This window comes from Hydra vulgaris, chromosome 06, assembly GCF_038396675.1.
Source record: "Hydra vulgaris chromosome 06, alternate assembly HydraT2T_AEP".
NCBI lineage: Eukaryota > Metazoa > Cnidaria > Hydrozoa > Anthoathecata > Hydridae > Hydra > Hydra vulgaris.
The window spans coordinates 16,341,789-16,365,000 of NC_088925.1; the positions used below are offsets into that span (position 1 = coordinate 16,341,789).

General features: G+C 27.2%; 3 protein-coding genes and 1 long non-coding RNA gene across 5 annotated transcripts in view; 3 read left to right on the forward strand and 1 right to left on the reverse strand.

Moving 5' to 3' along the window:
• Positions 1 to 4,254: 4,254 nt before the first annotated feature.
• LOC100196985 (uncharacterized) lies at positions 4,255 to 5,600 on the forward strand. The gene is made up of 3 exons (XM_065799360.1): positions 4,255 to 4,669; positions 4,757 to 4,966; positions 5,124 to 5,600. Exons 1-3 carry the CDS (start codon positions 4,598 to 4,600, stop codon positions 5,466 to 5,468), a joined length of 627 nt encoding a protein of 208 aa, XP_065655432.1. The 5' UTR covers positions 4,255 to 4,597; the 3' UTR covers positions 5,469 to 5,600.
• Positions 5,601 to 5,883: 283 nt separating this feature from the next.
• LOC136081673 (uncharacterized) lies at positions 5,884 to 13,259 on the reverse strand. 2 transcript variants are annotated; one of them, XR_010639007.1, is made up of 3 exons: positions 11,358 to 11,538; positions 7,607 to 7,643; positions 5,884 to 6,110 (listed from the first exon to the last, which is right to left on the reverse strand). It is a non-coding gene; the product is annotated as an uncharacterized LOC136081673 (long non-coding RNA). The 2 variants fall into 2 exon arrangements; XR_010639006.1 differs by lacking the exons at positions 7,607 to 7,643; positions 11,358 to 11,538 and adding an exon at positions 13,107 to 13,259.
• Positions 13,260 to 16,375: 3,116 nt separating this feature from the next.
• Positions 16,376 to 20,633, forward strand: LOC136081226 (tigger transposable element-derived protein 4-like). The gene is made up of 2 exons (XM_065798526.1): positions 16,376 to 16,514; positions 19,744 to 20,633. The coding sequence occupies exons 1-2, from the start codon at positions 16,376 to 16,378 to the stop codon at positions 20,631 to 20,633; spliced, it is 1,029 nt and encodes a 342-aa protein (XP_065654598.1).
• Positions 20,634 to 23,133: 2,500 nt separating this feature from the next.
• LOC136081227 (uncharacterized) overlaps positions 23,134 to 23,212 on the forward strand; it is a 1,278-nt gene continuing 1,199 nt past the window's right edge. The window contains exon 1 of the mRNA XM_065798527.1: positions 23,134 to 23,212. This exon is cut by the window's right edge and continues 1,199 nt beyond it. Within this exon, the coding sequence (XP_065654599.1) occupies positions 23,134 to 23,212 (79 nt within the window).

Here is a 23,212-nt window from a genome sequence, read left to right on the forward strand (position 1 = left end):
TTAGCTATAAAAGTTTATTTTAGAAAACAACACTTTATACTCATTTATAATTTGTTAGTGCAAAACAACATAAGAATACAATTTTAAATTATAGTTTATGATATATTATAAAGCTGCCTAGTGAAAACAATATTGAAATTTAAGTGTTAAAATGTTTTACCATTAAATTTTAAAAAAGTATTAACATTTTACAATAAATTAAATAGTTATTTTTAAATAAAATTTGATATTAGCTTTACAATTTAGTAATTTTTTTATTATTTAAAAATCATAACAAGCTTTATTAACTTAACCTAAAGAAAATAAAAGCTTTATTTTTTATTTTTTTGCATTTGTATCATTTACCAATACATGAGATGGAGTTATAATGAAAATTGGGCATAATTTAATGATAATTTTCTACCAAACAATATCATGAACTAAAGAAGCAAACATAAATCCATTTTTATAAGACAAGCGTACAACTTTCCTTGAAAAATCTGCTTTATTTATTATACATTTGTCAGACAGATAGTTTTTTTTAACGCGAACAATATTCAAGCTCATAGAATCACACGGATAGTTAAAAAGGCTTGATAATTCATTGTTTCTTAAAACATCATAGCCACAATAACCATTTTCATACAGGGATTCGACACGACAAAACTTTCCTTTATTTAGTAAAAACCAACAGTCTTTATCTTAAATAGAGCAAACAGTCTTAATAGATTTGATTGAATATGATGAGGCACAATTTTCCAACTCTTCGCTGCGTTTTGCAATTTGAGCTAACGGATTATGAGCATTTTTAACGAATAACGAATAATGTATAAACACCCTTACTAACAATACCTTTCAATACCACACAACCAGTATACAGTAGAAACTGTCGACATTCAGTGGCTTTCCATCGTTTTTATTCAATCACAGTTCTTGGCTGTCTTGAAAATTCTGAAGGCATTTTCCCATTTAAAATTGCCAAACGATTTACGATTTCACTTATTTGTAAACGTGAAAGTCTACAAGCACGAGGTCAATCCCCAATTAAAAATTTAAACATCCTTTTTATCACTCCAAGACAGACAAGATGCATGTAGTCTAAGAAAAAACTCTTTACACAAGATATGTTATAATCTAATAACGGTGTTCGTTGCAACTGATGCTTTCCATATAAAATTGCAGCAAAGTTAACATCTGTTTGCAGAGGACCTTTCAGTAAATGAAAGACTACCCTTCCATCATATGAGCCTTTTATTGTATAACGCTCACAACTAAAATAACCTGTGTGTGATTTAATACATTTTAAAAACGCCCTAGCAGGGGCATCACAAATAAATAGCTTAATGTATAAGTTAGCCCCTGAAGTAAATACAGCACTTTTTAGATTTGGCGTAATCTCCGTTATTATGCTCTTCATTCCAGCTTGAACTTCTCTTGACCGAATTGAAAGCTTACTTGAATATGTTGTTCTGTGATGAAGGCTCAGTTTAGGGTTTGCAATGTTAAATAATTTCTTGAAACCTCTTCCTTCGACTACTGAAAAGGATGCCAGATCAGTGCAAAAGTAATCCAGCATTGCAGAGTCAAACTGTTTTTGAATGGAATTGTCTTTGTCATACTTGGACTTTGTTTCAAGCATTTTGACAATGGTTTGTTGTTTCTTCTTAGGAGGAGGAAGAAGAGAGTCGTCAGTTATTTCAGAATACTCAACGTAATCTGGGCTGTGTTTTTTTTCGAGGTGACGATGAATTCCGCTGGTGGGTCCATCTTTTGTTTTCAAAGACTTTTTGCACGCCTTGCATTCAGCACCGTCACTTGTTTTTTAAAAATATCTTCAGATTTTGTTTTTTCTTGGTGACGTTTTTGATCGTTGAAATGAGGCAAGAATATTTCTTTTCAATATGAACAATATGTGTCAAGTTGAATTCCACTGGTAAACTAATGAAATTAAGTCGAAAGTGCACCATTTTATACAAAAAGTTTTTGTATTTAAAATCTAATTAAAAATATTTAAAATCTAATTAAAATTTTTTAATTAGATTTAAAAAAAAAATCTAATTAAAAAATCTAATTAAAAATCTAATTAAATTCACGGAGTCAAAATATTAATTAATTAAAAAAACAAATTATTAACCATTTTGTAAATTATAACAATTTTTAATTTGGAAAATAATATAATATTTAAGTCTCGTTCTACTTCTCACAAGAATTTTCTATTTCTCGTTTCTCACGAAAAGTCCCATTTCTCACGAGAAACGAAAATGAGGTGAGATCTCGCTCATGGTTAATTTTTGGTTATATGACGTCGCGACTAAAAATCAACCGTAAATCAACGTTGAAATAACGTCGTGTGTCCACTGGGTTTAACAATAATTATTTAACTTTAAAAATAAAATAAAATGAGCAATACATGTTTTATAGAATAAATTTTGTTAAATATATCTCGTTGATTAAATAAGTGTTTTGAGAATATATGTAACCCGATGAAAAGTTTAGCAAATAAGTGGTCGTCCATAATTTACGTACGCCTGAATTTCGCCCCTTTTTCTCCGCACCCCCCCCCCCTCAATTCCACATTTTGCTATAGTTTATTTGAGTACCCTCCATTTCCCTAAAATTATCTACGCTCTTAACCTACCTACCCAACACTCCCAGCCCTCCATCTCATATACACTCTTTGCAAACCCTCTCTCCCCCACCCAAGCGTACGTACTTTATGAACAATCCCTAAATGCTGTTAATTAAACTTTTATAAGGTTAAAAAATACAAAATAATTTTTTTAACAGAACCTTAATACGAATAATAATAATTTAATAATAATAAATATAATGTAAAATTAAGTTATAGCAATAAACAAGCTCAAAGTGTCTGAAATATTTTATAAATATTTTTAATGCGAACTTCGTAAAAATAACAAAAAAATAATAATTTAAAATAACTAAAAAAGTTCAATAGTAATTTATGATAAAAAAAAAAAAAACTTTTATATAATGATAACGAAAAAAATTCTTTAATAGTCTTTAATGGAAAAAAAAAATCTATAATTTACTAACAAAAACTTTTTTTAAGATTTCTTTTCGAAAATCTACAATGACGTCATTTATTAAAACTCTTTGGAATTAAACGGGCTTGAATAGAGTCTGCAGATTGCGACGTATATTTTAAATACTTTGAGAGAATTGTTTCAGTAGAAACGACGAGCTTCGAGTAAGACAACAAAGTTTGTTTTTGTTGGTATATATTTATTGTTTTGTTTTACTGAAAAAAATTCTGCCCAAACATTTTTTTTATCATTCTCTTTAATATAAACACAACTTGTCTCGGCTCCCTTTAAAACCAAATATTACTTTAAGCAAAGAATAGTTTGTTTAATAAGCTAAAAGGGCAGCTTACATTTTTTCTAGATAAAAAAACCTTAAAATTTGAAAAACTTTTTTTGTAAAAAATAAATTTTCTTAACATTTTTCCAATTTAAAAAAAAAAAGTAATTTAAAAAAAATGTATACTTTTTTTTTTACAGTAGATACTATAAATGAACTAGTCCCGTGAATACATGGCCAACTTACCCTAAAAGTTTTTTTTCTCGATAAACAACCTACAGATTCTGAAAAACGACAACTATTGAAAATATTTGTCTATTAAAAAGATCTTTCTAGGTCTTCTCTAACCCGAAGCCTTTAGAAATATCATTAAAAAACTCATTGTAAACATAAACAATTTTAAAAACGCCTATTATACCAAAAACTAAAAGTCCCCTAAAATTATCTTTAATTCAAAATAATTGTTAGGCTTTATCTATATTTTCTACACCTGTATCAGTATTTACATTTCTTACACGACTGTCAAAATTTTAAAAACAATATTTAAGTGCTATATTTAAATGTACCAAATAGGTTGCCAATATTTAAGCTATTTTTAAGTGTACCAAATAGGTTTGTCAAAATCTGGTTATATATTAATGAGTAGACAGTGCAAAATTGTTGTACCACGCCCTTCTACATGAGAAACTGAATTTTGGCAACCTTGGTGCCAAATAAAATATTTGACTTTAATGGTATTATTACGAGATTATGTGTAATTAATTTTTTTTGCATATATACATGTAAATATATCAAAACTAAGTTAAGCATTTTATTGATGATAAGACCGTATGACGTATGGTCTTCTGAAAATTTACTTTCAATAACATCAATACGTTTTGTCTTTATTAATTGTGCCGACTAATTTTCTAAATAGTTATCTATTTATAGGATATATTTTATTATATATATTGTAAATGAACTGCGTTATACTTACAATCACGAATTTGTAACTTTTGGAAAAAGGAACAGAATAATTTTTACATTTTTTTGTTCTTTCTTTAACTTATATCTTAATGTGTTTTATTCTGTCCTTCAACCATTTTTTGCGCATTCACGCATTGAATATTTAAAAATTAAATGATAATATTTTTTTAACATTGCATGACTTTTGTGAAGAGTATTTATTTTTGTGTCTTGAGGTCACTATTGATATTAATATTACACTGACTAAGTTCACTTATTAAATTCACTTATACTTTTTAAAGGATTAAATTTTTTTAAAGGTATAAACTGCCATCTTTTGTCAAGTATTGTAATGGTTCTAACTGCAATAGCAACTTTAAATGATGTTGATGTAATAATGGAGTGCATTAACGATGCTTTTATGGTAAACAAACTTTGTTTTAATTTAAATATTGCTTTATTGCTTTTAAGCATACTCACATTTTGTCAAACTTTATTTGTACAATTTTAGGAATATGCTTTTTTTAAAAAACCGGAATATCATCAAAAATTCACAAGCGAAGATGTTACATCTATGCTACTACAAAAAGATTCTGTCTTTATACTTGCATATGATAATGAAAATTGTGAAAATTTTAAAAACAAAGTAGTTGGCACCATTTTTTTACATTGGATAACTACAAGAGAGACATTTGTTTTAGAAAATAATTCCATTACTAAGGTTGGTATTTGTTTTGTTACGGTTTTCATTTATACTTTAGTTGGCTAAATGCGATGAGGGTTTCTCTTGAGTTCTATTAGTTTTTAACCATAATAGGTCAATTTATAAGTTTATTATTTTTATAACGTCATTATAAATTACAATAACTATATATTAGGTTACACTGATAGGAAAATTTTCATCTCTCTCTGTGCCACCAAAGTATGCCAACCAAGGATTTGGTAAAGCGTTAGTTGCTTCTGCTGAAAAGTACCTATGCGAAGAAGTTTTTAATACAATCCAGCACACGACTTTAAGTGCCAGCGATAGTAATAAAAACAAACAATTTGGTTTACTTATGGAAATTAAGGCAATAAATTTTCGAAAAGATTTACTTTCTTGGTACGAAAAACAGGGCTATCAATTTATTAGTGAAACTCGACAGCTTGATGCAGCATTTACACGCAGATTGTTAGATGATAAGGACGTCTCTTTTATATTGATGCGAAAAATATTAATGTAATTTATAAATTTTAGTTTATGTAGCATACAGATTATAGATAGACTATTGATAATTAAATTTATTGACGAATGCAGCATAATAAAAATCAGAGCTGTAAATTGTTTTTTTGTTTGAAAAAAAAAAATTAGATTTTATCTTTAAATTTTCAATAGTAATAAGATTTATTTATTAAAAAATTATTTTATGAATTAAAAGATTATGCTTCAAAAATTAATTTAGAAAACGCTGTCAAAATGTAGATACTGTTGGGAGCACTTTTAAATGCAGAATCTGTATTTATTTTAGTTTAAAAAAATGTTATTATTTCATTTTTTTTTTTAAAGGAGTTAACTTGTTTACAAATTTGAATAAGCAAAATTAAATATAACTTGTTAAATGTTGCTAAAAGGTTATATAAAAAAGGGGCAATAGAACATTTTATTTTTTATTTTTATTTTTTTTCTCAAAATGTTTTACAAGATTAGTCATTTTACAATTATAATAGTTTCAATAATATAATAGAAAGATTACAAGATTAATTATGTTTGTAAGAGAAGAATGCGTAATCTCGTTGAAGACCTTACCCAGCAGGCACAGCGACGTGACGAAAACGTGCATTTCACGTTACTTTTTAGCGTGTATTTTAACGTTAACCGCCGAATCCTATGAAATATATAATAAGTTATATAATATAAGTTTTAATTAATGTTGTCATAACATATATCTTGCCTTATAAAGCAGGCCTATGTTTTTTTATATTTTAACGATTAATACATCTATATGAGCTTTCCAGGAGATATTTTCATCATTTACAACTCCTAAACATTTATTTTCTTGAAATCTTTTAATGATTTTATTTTCTATTTTTAACGAGGGTAGAATTTTTGGTAGTGCATTTTTCTGCTGCTTTGAATGAAATAAAGTGTATTTTGCTATCTCTATGTTCTAGAAAAATATGTTTGTTTTAAACCATATATTCAGTTTTTTAAGTTCTTTACTTTGTTAAAGAGTAGAATAAAATTGTATCGTCTGTAAACTTTATAACATCAAGCTTATTAAAAAATTTATAATGTTATTTATATATATTAGAAACAAAAAAGAAGCAAGAATAAAACCTTGAGGAACACCATTTTTAGTAATTTTAAGAAGTAAATATTATCTGTAGTAACGCACTGTTTTGTATAGGGAGGTAATAGGTAGATTTTAAACCACTATAGAGTTTGGTTCTTATTATTATACAGGTAACTTTTAAATAATTGTATTTTTAATCCATACTTTTTCTATTTTTGACTGCATGATCTACAGTGACAAGCGCTTTTAACCTAATACTTTTTTTCATTGAATGATTTGATTGTTCCTGTTAATGAGACCAATGATAGGATGCTCTGCGTTAAAAAGCATACTAGTTTTCATTCAGGATTTTATTTCTGATTAAGTATTTGTATAAGCTGTTGTTGAAAATTGAGTTAAGGAGTTTTGAAAATAGAGAAAGTATTGATATTAGTCTGTAGTTTGATTTGAAAAAGGTTTTGAAAGAGGATTAGGATGAGGTTCGCCAAGATTTATGAATAAGCACAATTTCATTTTTAAATTATCAGGTACGGCTCCTGTAATGATCGAGAGATCGAAAAGAGAAAAATTGATTTAGTTCTGGAAAGACACTTAAAAAATTGGTATCATCAATATCTGGGCCTCTTTTTTTAATTTACTTAATTTCTTGCGTATTAAACACAAACGGACAACTGCTACTGCAAAAAACTAATCAGAATTAAAGTAGAAGTCAGAAGCTACTACTCTATTCTTATCAGCTTATAACCTTTTTTAAATAATCATTTTAAAACCGACATTAACATAATCACTTGTGCAGTTCCTCGACGATCTATATTAGGATTGCTTTTGTTTTGAATTAACATAAATAATTTAAACAAATTTGCTGTCAACATTAATTTATTTTATTCCCAAAGTGAAATAAAAACATATTTCATTAGCAAATTTGTCACCAGATAATTAAATCACATATTCTACCCTAAGGTAAAAATTTCAACATTTTTTTTTTAATTTTAACGCTGTTAATAAAAGTCAACAAAGACCTTTTTTAATATAACTAAATGGTTTAATACAAATAAACTATTAGTAAACTTAAACGAAATTAAGTATACCTTCCTGTTAAACTTGCAAATGTTAGCATTGGGTATCCTAATATTAGAAGAAAAAACGCAATGAGTTTTCTAGGTTTTATGCTTAATAAAAATGTCACGAGGAAAAATTGAATAAATTTAATTAAAAATTTTTTATTTAAATATTTGTATGCTTTTTAACGCAAAGCTTTACGCATTCACAGCCATTGTTTAGTAATCTAAAAATTCAGAATGTTTACCAAATTAATGTTAATAATCTTTTAATTTTTACTACAAAGTTGATAAAGAAACATTTCTAAATATTTTAACAATTTATTTACAAAAGTAGAGCGCAAATATCCTACTAAATATTCAAACTCGGAAGTTACTAAGTCTTTTACCACCACTAGAGGTCCTTAGTATGGAATATAGTTATCAATAATAACATTAAAAGGCTTGCAACTTTAAATTATTTTAAATTAAAATTGAAAAAAAATAGTTTCAAATAATGTAAAGATTGAGGGTCTTTCTAAAGCTATATTTATTAAGCAGTCGTGAAATATCATTTTTATTTTATATAAAGAGATTTACGTTCAAGAAACTTTTTTATATTATTTCTATTTTTATCAAAATGCATAAATACCCTGTGGGCACAGGACCTAAATAAGACGTCTTTTGAACGTTTAAAAGACGCCTTATTTAGGTACTGTGCCCGCTGGATATGATTATTTTTTAAAGTTTTTTAAGTTCTTAAAATTATATATCTTTATACTTTTAAGTATAATGATATTTAGGTAATAATTGAAAATTATACTTCATATTCTTTCGAAATTTATTTTAAACATTTTTTATTTATTCATTTTTTATTTATTTACCGCTTCTTAGTGCTCATTTATTCGGAATAAATTTTGGAATTTATCATACTCTCGTTTATATTTTTTAATTTTTATATAAGATATATGAATATTTATTATTTACGGAGTTTTGGTTATGATATTAAGACAATCATATGTCTTCTTTCTATCCGGCACGGTAAGTCAAAACCTTGCTTAGAATGTCATCAGAAATATCGCCTTAGTACTATTCAGCAAAAATTTCGAAGGTGGGCGAAAAAAAGATTAAATACTACAGAATCTTCAAAATTTTTTTTGAAAACTCTTTTTTTTTGCTTTTTTACTATAAAAATTGTTATTATTATACTGTCAACTTACGACAGAGTTGTATCCAATTCATTTTCAACATGTATGTTTGATAGATGTTCTTAAATCTTTTGTTTTTTAGTGGCCCTACAGTCATTTTTTAAAATCAGTTTTAGTTTACTTAAAGGTCGTTAAAAGACGCATTGCTTTAAGAAATTCGAATTAGAATGCATATAGATTGGAAAATAAACTATAGACCCTTTGAGTATATTTGATTCAGAAAGTCTAAAGTGTTTCTAAAAGTGAAAAATGATGACTACTTCAAACTATTAAGATGCAAATATCTTCCATAAAGTTTTTTTCTATTTCACAAGCTTTAACTTTTACTGGTTCTCGACCTTTTAACAAGATAAATGAGCATCTTAACGAAATAGTTTTTACAATCCCAATTTTAAATTCAATTAGTTAAATGGAATTCAAACAAAACTCAAAGTTAATGATATTCGCTTTAAGCTTATGTTTGGAGAACTCATGGAAAAAAAATGTTTCACCGCCAAGACGAATCATTTGCTCGTCTTGGGTCGATGTTTTGTTCAAAGGTAAAGCAACAGCTTTAAAGCAGCAGTAGTTTCCCACAGTTGTTTTGCAATTAGTTTATGGCGGCAATCTGAGCTGAACGTCTGGCGTCCGAAAGCTTGTAATATCATAAAAATATAAATATCCGAATAGCATCATAAAAATATTTTTAAAAGAATTTACTGTAGATACATCAAATACATCATGCTCTACTTTGAACGATTTCAACGGTTTGCAACACGTTTTTTTTAAAAAAGTGCCGACATTCTGGGTTACCTTTGATTAGATGGGGTTTTAGACAGGTCATTTTTTGATTAATTATATGCTGAGTTTAATGAAAAATCGTATACGCACCAACGTTTTTTAAGATGATTTTAAACAACCTTTTAATTTCTTCAACAGCGGTTCTTTGTGACTAGACATAATGGTTATATTATAGTTTTAAAATTTATTCCTTAAATAATTTATTAAAGAAATATTTTATTTAAAACTATAATTCTATGGTATTATAAATAAAGCAATTTAATTACTAAGCACATCACCAAGTAAATTTATTTTATGCCTAATACACGGTTTTCGAAATTCCCAAAAGTTGTAAAACACACTCATGTTAACAAACACACAAAAATTTCGAGTAACAATCTTAAAAAACGGTACGTTTTATAAGGGAATCAAGCTATTTCTTTGAATAGATTTTATATTTTGGTATGTTTTTGCAAAATGAAATGATTATTTTGAAATAAAAACTGCTAAATAAACTAACTATTTTGATTTATTATTTTTGCTTTAGTTTTAATAAGTAGGTATTGGTAAAATGGCATATCATTGCGTTGTAAAAAATTGTTCAAATGAAAGCTATAGACTTATGAAATGGAAATATGCAATATGCACTGAACATAAATGTAGAAAAGAGGATATTGGATGTAGTTGTGCATCGCCTTTTCATTTATTTCCTTTTCCAACTATCAAAAAATCTCCCTCCCAACGTGAAATTTGGATCAAACTAATTAACCGCTTAAACACTAATAAGACAAATGATTTTTTCTGCCCAAAGAAAGATGTACGAGTTTGTTCTAATCATTTTAAAGATAAAGAGCCTACTAATAAAAATCCTTATCCCACTGAGAACCTTGGATATGATTCTAGACATAAAGTTGGTCTTTTGTGTCCTAGCACTCGACCTCTAAATAGAAACAGTATAATAAATACCGACTCTACACAGCCTTTACTTAAAAAATACAAATCACTTATCAAAAATTTAAGAAAATTTAAAAAAAGTTGTTTCGAATTATTATAAATTTTATTGTAAATTAATATATACTTACTCTTACATAAATAAGTATATTAATTTTTATGTAACTATTATTATAAACTTATATATTTTCATATTCTCAGGAAAAAAAGTAAGTATTTAATCAAAATTTGGCGCCTTCGAAGCCTTGGCGCGTGGGTAAAAATCATCCTTTGTACCCGCATTTCGCCGGGGCCAGCCCACTCCCCACCTTAAAATATCCCCTGTAAGACTGTAACACCACGCACAATTACTTAGGAATAAAAAATTGCATATATAGTGATATATTTTTAATATTAATTTAAATATAATAATAATTTAAATATAATAAGTTTGTTATATTGATGAATAAAAAATATTATGTAGTAAAGGAATATATTATGCATTATTATGATTAAGTTTGTTTTATGCATGCTGATAATTGATGGATGAAGTACAATACGTTTGATAATCAATACGGATCATAATTGATTTTGGTTAAATATGAGAGTCAAAATTAATCGCTTCTGCGGGAGCGCCTAATAGTTACCAAAACCTAATTCTTACGTTGGTAGTACGAAGTCAAATTAGTCAATATAAAATAATTAAAGCAGCAGGAACATAAGAACCACGTCGTTTGAAATAAAAATTAAATATAAAAGTAAATTTAGTAAATTTAGATTTTATTTATTTGTCATGACATTTGGGCGCCAATAAAATTAGATTAACAATTGTTTAGTTATTAAATAGACTTCAATAACGTTGGGTGTTATAACTGGTATATACTAAAAAATAAAGTCATGGTTACCTTCAAGAGCCTCAAAAGTTTTAGGGATAAAAGTTTCTTTCCCCTGATCTCCTGGATTGTTTATTGCTACGCTGTGGAGCTCTAATTGGATATCTTGATGAGCTTATCTACCAGATTTAACTTGTTATGACAATCTTATTTTTTCATCAATGTCGTTGGCATTCCTGTAAAGTGTTGCTATGGTGAATAATAATAATAATAATACAAGGTTATAGCAATGGTTTTATAAAAAGAAACGGAATGCAGTATTAAGTAACATTATAATAGCCTTTGAATTGATTATTTCTAAAATAAATATTGTCTATAACCGTTGTCTTATTTTTAAATTTATTGATAGTTTCTTGACTTACTGTTTGTGAACTTAGTTTATTCTAATTGTTTACAATTCTGTTGGTAAAAAAGCGTATCTTGTATAGTTGGTTATGAAGTGCTGATTTCTTAAATGCAGGTTAAATTCTTAAATGGTCAGGGTCTTGGCAGGTTAATGTCTTAAATGGTTAATATTTAAAGGGTTTTTGCAATTGATAGTTTCCAATCTCTTGTCGATTTTATATTGATCGATTAAGTCACTTTTTTGTCGCTCTTCTTTGTATGGTTTCTACAGTTTTAATGTTATCTTTTAAGGACGGACAATAGGCAGGCACTGCATATTCCAAGTGAGGATAGGTAATGAAGAATATTAAACTGCTTTTTGTTTCAAAGACATTTTGCAAAAGCATATTTACCTTTAATTTAACCTTTTTTGTAATCAATTTTCAAATCTATAATAATGTTTTAGTTAAGCTACTTTTTCCTTAGTAAGAAAAAATGCATTTTTTTTTAATTTTAAAATCAACTGCAGATATTTTAAATATCTGACTAATATGAGACTTCTAACCTGATTTTTACATGTTTCTATCTTAAAAAGTCTAGTGACTTGATGCCTATTTGCAACAATTCAAAATTAGCAGTTAAATACTTTTTGCATTCACTATGAAACACAAACTTTGTTTTTGGCCCCATGATAGCAGAAAAAAGTTTAATTTTTATAAATAAAATATAATATATTTAAATAATGGTAAATATAATGGCATTAAAATCCTCCTCACTGCGAGTGTATCGCATTATTGAAGCTTAAAAAGTTATCTAATTAGAGCATAATGTTAAGATGTCTGAGTATGCGTTTTTTTCAATGAAATTTGACAGGTAGTAAGAAAAAAAGTTACTAAGGGTGAGAAAATATATCAGAAAAATGAATCAGCATTCCTTTGATATATACTTGATTTCCAAACAACAACAAAACTTTACCTAACTGGAGTAGAGTTTTAAAGTGTCTGAGTATGCTTTTTTTTCAATGAAATTTGGCAGGTTGTTAGAAAAAAGGTTATATAAGATGAGAGAATATATAAGAAAAATGAACCAGCATTCCTTTGATATATACTCGATGTCCAAACAACAACAAAACTTTATCTAATTGGAGTAGAGTTTTAAAGTGACTGAGTATGCTTTTTTTTCAATGAAATTTGGCAGGTAGTTAGAAAAAAGGTTATAAAAGGTGAGAGAATATATTAGAAAAATGAACCAGCATTCTTTCGATATATACTTGATGTCCAAAAAACAAGCAAATTTTTAACAACAATAACTTCATAATAAATAAAATTTTAACTCAAAGAAATCCATGTAAAATTTAAGTTCCATAATTCTAGTATTCAAAAAATATCTATGTTAATACATATTTCTAAAAAATAACACAGTAAAACAAGTTCATACCATGCAACTTTTCAACTAACTTGAAAAAGCGTGTCACAGAATTTGGCCGAGAAAACGGCTTTGTAAAATCCGGATCTACGCGTACCTAATACTTCAAATTGAGTAAGGCATAGTTTTTTTAAAGACAACAACCTCTCGTCTTTTTTTTGAAATGACCAGTGGTTTTTGGACGAGTAAGTAAAAAAATAAAATATTTAAATATTTTCTTGAAATTTTAATTGTTGCCTGACGTTTTGACCTAATGACATTTGAATAAAGCTTTTATTTAGAAATGAGATGTTTAAATCTTTTTTTTAAAGTACGTGAGTTTGATGCAACTGACTTGATGAAATCAATCAAATTTATTAAAGATTCTTATTTAGCTCCTGATGATAATTTAGGTGAACTAACTAGATTATCATAGAGATTTATTGGAAAGATTTTTCCAATAAATCTCAATTATAATAAGAAAATTCTAGAAAGTTTCAATAAACTGATTCAAAATCAAAAGGTTGCATCACAGAGCAAAAAAACCACAACTTAGCACAGAGTTGAGAATCATAATGACACTGAGACGACATTATGAGAGATCAGATCCACTATCTTTTTATTAGATAAAATCCAAGACACACTAAATTTAATGATGATATATTTTGGTTCATAAAACCTAAGTTTTAAAATGAAAATAGTGGTTACAGTTGTTCTCTAAAGCGCGTTTGAACGCGTACATGCAAAATAAAATTCAGCTTCATATTTGATTTTCTTGGTCCCAAAATTTTCTTTTATGTTAATACCTATTTAACTCATGTTTATCTAATTGTTAGGCTGTTTTTATTTTAAATATTTAACTTAAAAACATTCTATAACTTATATGTTATAAAATATTTTTAAGTTAAATATTTCCGCTTTTGTTAATGCAATTTTACAAACTTTTTTCTCTTATAATCTATTATAAATACAATATATTCTAGAATAAAAAATCAAGATACATAAGAGTAAAATTGTTTGAACAATCAATAAATAAGCATTGTTTAAATTACTTTTGTCTACATTACAAAAACCATATTGCTAATGTGCAATTAACGTCCGTGTTCGGATGCTAATTGCTCGGATGATACTTGCAATATAGTTTTTGAAGCGAGCGCTCCTCTACGATTTTTGATTGAACGCACTCTCACATTTTATCTAGATTTTATTTTCTTGGTAAAACCTTTTTATACTTTTTTTTCTGCATTTATTAATTCAGTGCGAGTTTTTTCTTATTTCTTCAAATGCAGGTTTCCTAAATCGCTCTTATGTAGGTAGTAAAAGCTTTTAAGCGTCTTCACTACCTACATAAGTACTCAGAAGCTACTCGTATCTTTATTTATAGTTAAACAGGTTGACTCTACAAAAAAAAAAAAAAAAAAAAGTGTCACCTACTTGACTGCTGAGGCCTCCTTGGCCTTGGGGAGGCGAGTAGAGTAATAATAATAAAAAAGATAATAGACCTATTATTATTTATTATTATTATTATCCAGTGAACGCGGGACTTAAAAGTATAGATAACCGATCTATACTTTTTTATTATTGTTTTTGGTACACATAAAATATGATTTTTCTTTTAAAAAACTTTAGTTTTTTACAACTTATTATTTTTATATAAAAGATATGTTTCATATTAAAGACATAAAAAACTCATAATTAAATAAATTTATAATTTACGAATATGAATAATACTTGGATAACTTTGAAACGTTATATTTTGGCTAAAAAATTTGCGCGTGAAATTTTCAGGATGTACTCAGTATGTTACAAAAATTTGGTTAACAAATGGGATTATAAATATTCCTGTTCCTTAATTCTTAATGGATAAATTAGTTTATATCTTGACCTCAATGACCTAATCGCTTAAAATAAAAAGAATTTTCAATTTAAAAAATGTTTTAGATTTGTAATCAATTTTTTGATATTTCTGTGAAAATTTGAAAGCAATTGGACTTTTCATTCAAAATTTATCTCAAGTTATACTCTTGTCCGGTTACTTTTGCACGCTACTGTATATATATATATACATATATATATATATATATATATATATATATATATATATATATATATATATATATATATATATATATATATATATATATATATATATATATATATGTAAATTATGTTAGTGTATTTTACAAATAGAGTGCTTAATGTTCTTAAAGAACAGAGCAATACTAAATTAGTAAAAATCACTTATCTAACTTTTATCTTCGACTAAAAGTTTCACCATTGCTGGATCATTAGGAAGAGTACTCTTCCTGATGATCCAGCAATGGTGAAACTTCAAGTCGAAGATAAAAGTTAGATAAGTGTTTTTTACTAATTTATATATATATATATATATATATATATATATATATATATATATATATATATATATATATAAATATATATATATATATATATATATATATATATATATATATATATATAAATATGTATATATATATATATATATATATATATATATATATATATATATATATATATATATATATATATATATATATACATACTGAGGCGATTTTACAAATAAAATCAGGGATAGAGGGGGGGGGTGAGGGGGGGTAAGGATGAATCTTTAAAAGTAGCGATTGAATTCTAACAAAAAAAAAAAGTTCCAAAAACTAAAATTCACCCGACTGAATTGTGTTAGATACCCGACTATATTTGCAGAAAAAACGAAAATCACCTTCTTTGGAGGAGAAAAGGGAGAGGGGGAGAGGGGAGGGTATTTTATTAGTAATTTTTTTTCTTTAATAAAACTAGAAAATTTGCCTTTAATCCATGTCCAAATTTTTTATACTGAAATTTATCATCTATTTAAATATTACATCTAATACTTTGGCCCATATAGTACATAGGGAAAATACCTCAAAATCGATTTAATCATGGCTATTAAACTTTCATTTGAATCATAATCTGTCAATTAAAGATATGACGCAAATCGTAACTTGATTCGTGAATTAATTCACGATTTGCGCAAAAACGCAAACTTAATAATTAAGTTTAGATTCAATTGACATCAATTATTGATATCAATTGACTTTGCGTTTTTGTTATTTAAAAAACGTCTAATTTAATTAGATTTAGCAACTATTTAACTAACTTTTCCTTTAAGTGATCTAACTTTTGTCAGCTAAATTAACAAATAGACTGAATTAATTGCACATTTTGCACATTTACATTAATTTAAATTGGTTACACATTATGTACATTTACAATGCATTTCTAGATCCGTCACTGTTATTAACATGGAGCAAACACCAAACATTTATATGTTTATACCTATGTCAAATAAGGATGCAATGCAGAAAATTGCGATGATTGGAGCTTGTGAACTAAAAAAACCTAAAATTTTGGCCACAACTGCTCCAATCGTGAGAGTAACAAGTTGACAAAATATTTTTTTATTGTTCTTAACTAAAGTTATATTCATCAATAAATTTTAAATTTCATACAATAATCTTTTAACATTCAAAAGTTATGACCAAACAAAATTTGTAACCCCCACAAATTGAGGGGGATTTAAGTTTTATATGGTCATAATTTTTGAACGCTGAGAGATTATACTATGAAATTTAAAATTTTTCGATGAATATAGCTTTAGTTAAGAATAGTAAAAAAAAAGCTGTTGTCAACTTTTTGTTTACACTTTTGGGATAGTTGTTGCCAAAATTTTAGGTTTTTTTGTTCCCAGGCTCCAATCATCGCAATTTTCTGCAAAGCATCCTTATTTGACATAAGTATAAACATATAAATGTTCGGTGTTTGCTCCATGTTAATAACAGTGACGGATTTAGAAATGCATTGTAAATGTACATAATGTGTAACCAATTTAAATTAATGTAAATGTGCAAAATGTGCAATTAATTCAGTCTATTTGTTAATTTAGCTGAAGTTATGATGTCATGAAGTTAGTTATCTTAAGTAAAAAAAAAAACTGGATCCGCCTCTGACACAATTTATACATATACATATATATACACGCACACATACATACACTTTGTAAACATATTATTACACTTTTTTTTTTTTATTATGAAGTTTTACATTTACAAATAAATAAACTTTTATACTTTTAATAAGTTATAACTAAGAATGCAATCAACATATCAATAAGAATTAAAAAAATATGTTAAAAAAAGAAATAGGCTAGTTCAAATTAAAACTTAATATCTGATAGAAGATCTAATGATCTTGTCGCCAGAGCAATAAAATGTCAAAATGAAATATAACTTAACCCAGTGGGCACCAAGACGTCTATGAGACGTCTATTTAGTGTCTCAGATGCCTTGAAAAAATTAAGATACGCCTCCGATACGATACGAGTTATAAAATACGCCTCCGAGTTATAAAATACGCCACCGAGTTACAAAATAGGTTTTTGTAAATATTAATAACTCGGAGGCGTATCTTAATTTTTTCAACATGCTCCTTTTATGTAATTAATATCCAATTCAACATATATTATTTAAAAGAACAAAAAATTTTATAGGATAGATTTTAAGGTCCCCGCCAGGCGTTTAAAACACCCAACATTTTTGCCCAAAATCGAACTGGCGGGGACCCTAAAAATTGTACAAACATACTTTTTTTTGTTCAAACTTATTTTCATATAAATGGTCAATTTATAAATCGATTCGCGAGTTTAATTTCAAAAATTGATAAAGTATAAAACATATATATATATATATATATATATATATATATATATATATATATATATATATATATATATATATATATATATATATATATATATACAGTGCCGGTTTTACCACTACCAGCGCCCTGGACGAGATTTCTACGGCGCCCCTAGCTCAATTTAACCCTATTCAAAAAAAAGGCAAAGGGTAAAATAATTAATTAGTTTCACCCCTTTATATTCGGCGCCCTGGGCCATCGTTCAACCAGGCCTACCCTAACGCCGTCACTATATATATATATATATATATACATATATATATATATATATATATATATATATATATATATATATATACTATATATATATATATATATATATATATATATATATATATATATATATATATATATATATATATATATATATATATGTATATATATATATAAATATATATATATATATATATATATATATATATATATATATATGTATATATATATATATATATATATATATATATATATATATATATGTATATATATATATGTATATATATATATATATATGTATATATATATATAAATATATATATATATATATATATATATACATAAATATATATACATATATATATATATATATATATATATATATATATATATATATATATATACATATATGTATATAGTATTGTAGAAATTATGTTAATATATCCAGAAAGAGTGCTCAGTACAGCGTAGTATAAGTAGAGCAAATATCATATATTTTTATTATTACTATTATACAAACTAAATAATTAGTTTGGTTTATATAGCATTACTAAAAGTTTCACGCAAAGCAATTATCAGGTGTTATCAAACATCTGATGATCGCTATTACGTGAAATAATATATAATGAATCCTCTGCAAGTAATGATTTATGTCAAAGCAGTGATAGTATTGAACAGTTTGCCTTTGGTGATAGCAGTGACTTTGGATATGAAGAAGCTGTGTTATCTTCATCAGAAACCTCTGATGACGACATTCCAGATACACATGCTTTTTAAAAGGAATTAAGTCGACTCATCAGTGGAAATAACTGCTCGCGTGTATTTTAAATGTTTTTCTAAAAATATTAAGAAAGTATGGGCACCCGTCATTGCCAAAAGATTCAAAAACTTTGCTAAAGACTCCTAGAACAGCCCGTGAAATAGAAAAATATGGAGGTACCCTTATACATTTTGGTATACAAGTTGGTATTAAAAAGTGTATGCGAGGAAATCCAGAGTATTTTAATAATAACAATAGAATTGGTTTACAATTAAATGGGGATAGTTTAACACTTTTCAAATCCACTGGAATTTAGTTTTGGCCGATATTGGGATATTTTGGTTGTATTGACGTTTTTATGATTTCTTTGTTTTCTGGTAAGAGTTAGCCAGATAGTGTAGGGGAGATTGTTTTTCGTCATAAAAAGTGATTTTTTTAAATCGTACTATAATTCAAATATATTTTTATTTAGTCTGTATGGGTTAACAACAATTTTATTTTAAATTTGTAAGTGTTAGGTGTATAATATAATATATAATTTTTATTTGGCTGCAATTTATACAGTAGATATTGCTATCAATATGTTACCTATACCTATTGGGGTACATTGATCTTTGACTATGCGGGGCCCATTGATCGGAGGATCAAAGTGCCCCATAGAAGGCGAAGTGCCCCATGTTTTTGTTTATAAGCAATACAGTTAAACGAATGGAATTGTATTTATAATTAAAAAAAAAACTATATATAAACAAACAATAGCTTTTAGCATTTCATTTTTTAAATCTACTTATGTTATAAGCTAGTAATAATAATACTATTATTTTATAATATCAAAAGAATAATATTTAACATAATAATTAAAAAATATTTAACATAATATTATTATGTTAAATATTAGCATTTATTAAAAACATATGTTTTTATTGATATATTTTTTTACAGATCTTAAAATGGTTAGAAATAAAATTAAAAAAACAAATAAAGTTGCTATACCAAGTGAAACAATGAAAGTAGCTGTTAATAAAGTTTTAGAAGGAACACAACTGAATGTTGTAGCACGTCAGTTTAACATAGATAGAATGACTTTAAAAAGATATTGTCGTAAAAAGAGGCTTAATCCAAATGAAGCTTTCAAGTCTAACTACAACAATAGACAAGTTTTTATAGCAGAAGATGAAAAAAGTTTATCAAGTTATTTACTAATTGCATCAAAAATGAACTATGGCCTTTCAACTAGGTCAACGCGATTATTGGCATATGAATTTGCTTTAAAAAACAATAAGATATGCCCATCATCATGGATCAAAAATAAAATTGCAGGCATTGATTGGTTGCAAGGTTTTATGAAAAGACAACCAGAGTTGTCTCTACGAACACCTGAAGCAACGAGCTTCGCTCGATCAACAGCTTTTAACAAACACACTGAAAGAGAGTTTTTTCAAAATCTTAAAACGGTAAGAAATCGATATAAATATAATCCTAACTGTATATATTATGTTGATGAAACTGGTTTAACAACCGTTCAAAAGCCGGTAAAGGTTTTAGCTGGTAGAGGAAGCAAACAAGTTGGAAGAATCACATCTGCAGAACGAGGAACATTGGTAACTGCATGTTGTGCCTCTAATGCTATTGGAAATTCCATTCCTCCATTATTTATTTTTCCTAGGGTAAAGTTTCATGATTACATGATTAAGGAAGGACCTCCTGGATGTGTGGGATTTGCAAATCCTTCTGGTTGGATGAACTCAGAAATTTTCATAGAATGGATTAAACATTTTGTTAAATATTCAAACTCAGGAATCTCCAGTTTTGTTACTTCTCGACAGTCATGAAAGTCATATTTCTGTTAAAGGCTTGGAGCTTGCAATTCAACACGGAATTACAATGATAAGTTTTCCTCCCCATTGCAGCCATAAATTGCAGCCATTAGATAGAACTGTTTTTGGACCATTGAAAAGGTTTTACAATTCTGCATGTGATAATTGGATGGTTTCAAACCCAAGACCAATGACCATTTATGATATTGTTTCAATAGTTCGAGAACCGTATACAAAAGCTTTCTCACCATCTAATATACAGACAGGATTTAGAGTAGCTGGCATTGAGCCATTCAATTCTGAAATTTTCAAAGATGACGAATATTTACCATCATCAGTTACAGATAGAGCTGCTCCAGATACAGTTACTATCACTCCTGTCAACAACATGGAATCTGAAATGATACCAGCACATGTTAATCACATAGAGTCTGAAATAACTATAGTAAATATTGAAACAAGTATTTTAAACAAAGTGTCAACAAGTGTTGCTTCTATAATCTCACCTGAGGTTTTAAAACCGTACCCAAAAGCATCTGCCAGAAAAAAAAAAGTTAAAAGTAGGCAGTTAAAAACAAGGATCTTGACTGATACTCCTGTCAGAAATGAAATTCGTTTGTCAAAAGAAAAGAAAATTTTGAAGCAAACCAAAAATCAACAAAAAGTCTCCACAAAAGATAAGTAGAAACTAAGAATTACTTGCTTAGGAATAAAAAACAATGTAAACCAAAAGCTGCTTCACAACTTGACTTTCACAAATGATGAAATATTCTTAATCAAAATATTGTACTTTTAACAAGTTTTGTAAACTTAAAAGTTGTATTCTTATTTCAGTCTTTATATTTCAGTTCTTATAAATTTCAAGTTGTTGTAAAGTTTTAAACGTATATAAAGGCGGGTAGCTTATAGCTGCTGTGATTTATACATTTTTTAATTAAAAATTAGACTAGTGGATTTAACTGCTATATTTAAAAAATAATTAAAAAATTTAGATGTATTATATGTTATACAATATTACCCGATATTTCCTGATGCTGTAAAAAGATTGTTGACATTTCTGAAACAAGGTCCACGTATTTGTCGGTTGTCAAGTGTGCAAATGCAAACAATTAGCTGTAAACTAATATAGCTCAGTGGAAATTTACCATCCGACTTTGCACGACAACCACGAAAATTAGCTGATTTAGATCGTTGAAAAGCAACTGAGTTTAGGTCATTCTTATTGTACACTGGCCCGTTGGTTTTAAAATCTATCATACCAAAATAAAACTATGAACATTTTCTTGTTTTGCATATTGTTATTAGTATATTTTGTAATTCAAACAAAATTTTTAGAGACTATTATCATGATTTCGCGAAGGGTCTTCTGATATTTTTTGGCCTAGTACACTTGCATGAAGATGTTGAATTTTCAGCCAAGTCGCTAAATGATATTTCAGCATTCCCATTCGAAAACTTTATGAAAGCAATCAGAAAAATGGTAAAAAATGCGAACAACCCAATTGCACAAGTAGCGAAACGATTTTCAGAAACCGGATTGCAGAGATCAGTGCACATTGCTGGACCTAAAATTTCAGTAAGAGAACAAGATTCTTTTTTTTTTTTTTTTTTTGAGAAAGAAAGGAGAATATGCAATCGTGCGACGAAAGATCGACGATGATCATTTCCAGTGTGATACCTTTAAATTGGAAAGTGTGAAAACTTCTTTGTATCACCAATAAATTCTAAAGAATTAAACATATCAGTGATAAAAGATTTTAACAGTTTTTCTTTCAAAAGTTGTTTTAAACACAGTAGAATTATCATGTAAAGTTGCTTGCATGAAGTACCATAGAAGTAGTTTTTTGTCGTACCCGCTTCTGCACATGTGTTAAAAGCTATTGTAGGTTGTTCAAAATATAGTATAAAGTAACAATATTGATTTTGATTTCACTTTTCCCTCATCATATTTTCTGTTTGTTCTCAAAGAATATGTTACAATATTTTGACAAAAAGGGAAAGTTTTGACTTAAAATTCCCTCATAGTAAAAGAAATAACCTTTTTAATTTGTGTTTCAAATTTGCATTCACATTGTACAATAATATTAAAATTAGGTACATTTTTTTAAGCCCAAATGAAAACACTTAGTAATAATAAAAATTATTCCATCAAACACTAATATAATTATTGACTGTGTAATGATATATTTTTCTAGTTAGTCCATCAACTAATTTCAATTTAACATTATTATGTCTATTTTCCATTTATGATGTGTATAATTTGTAGTGTCGTTACTTTGTTAAATTAAAACTTTCAAATCCATGTTTTTGAACTGATTATTTTTAACTTTTTGATTATCTTTTTCAACCGGAGTTGTTGCTTTAATTGAGTCAATATTACTATTATTTTGTTATTGGTAAATAAGTAGGTAAATAAATAAATTCTTAAAATAAATAGTAAAGAAATAGTTGTTTTTAATTTGTTTTTAACAGTTGTTGATTGTTTGTTGTGATCTCCACAAATAATTATTTCTGTATGTTGTCTAATCCTACTCATCAATCCTACACTTTTATTCTTATAGATCAATTAAATAAAGATGATTCCTACAGATGTT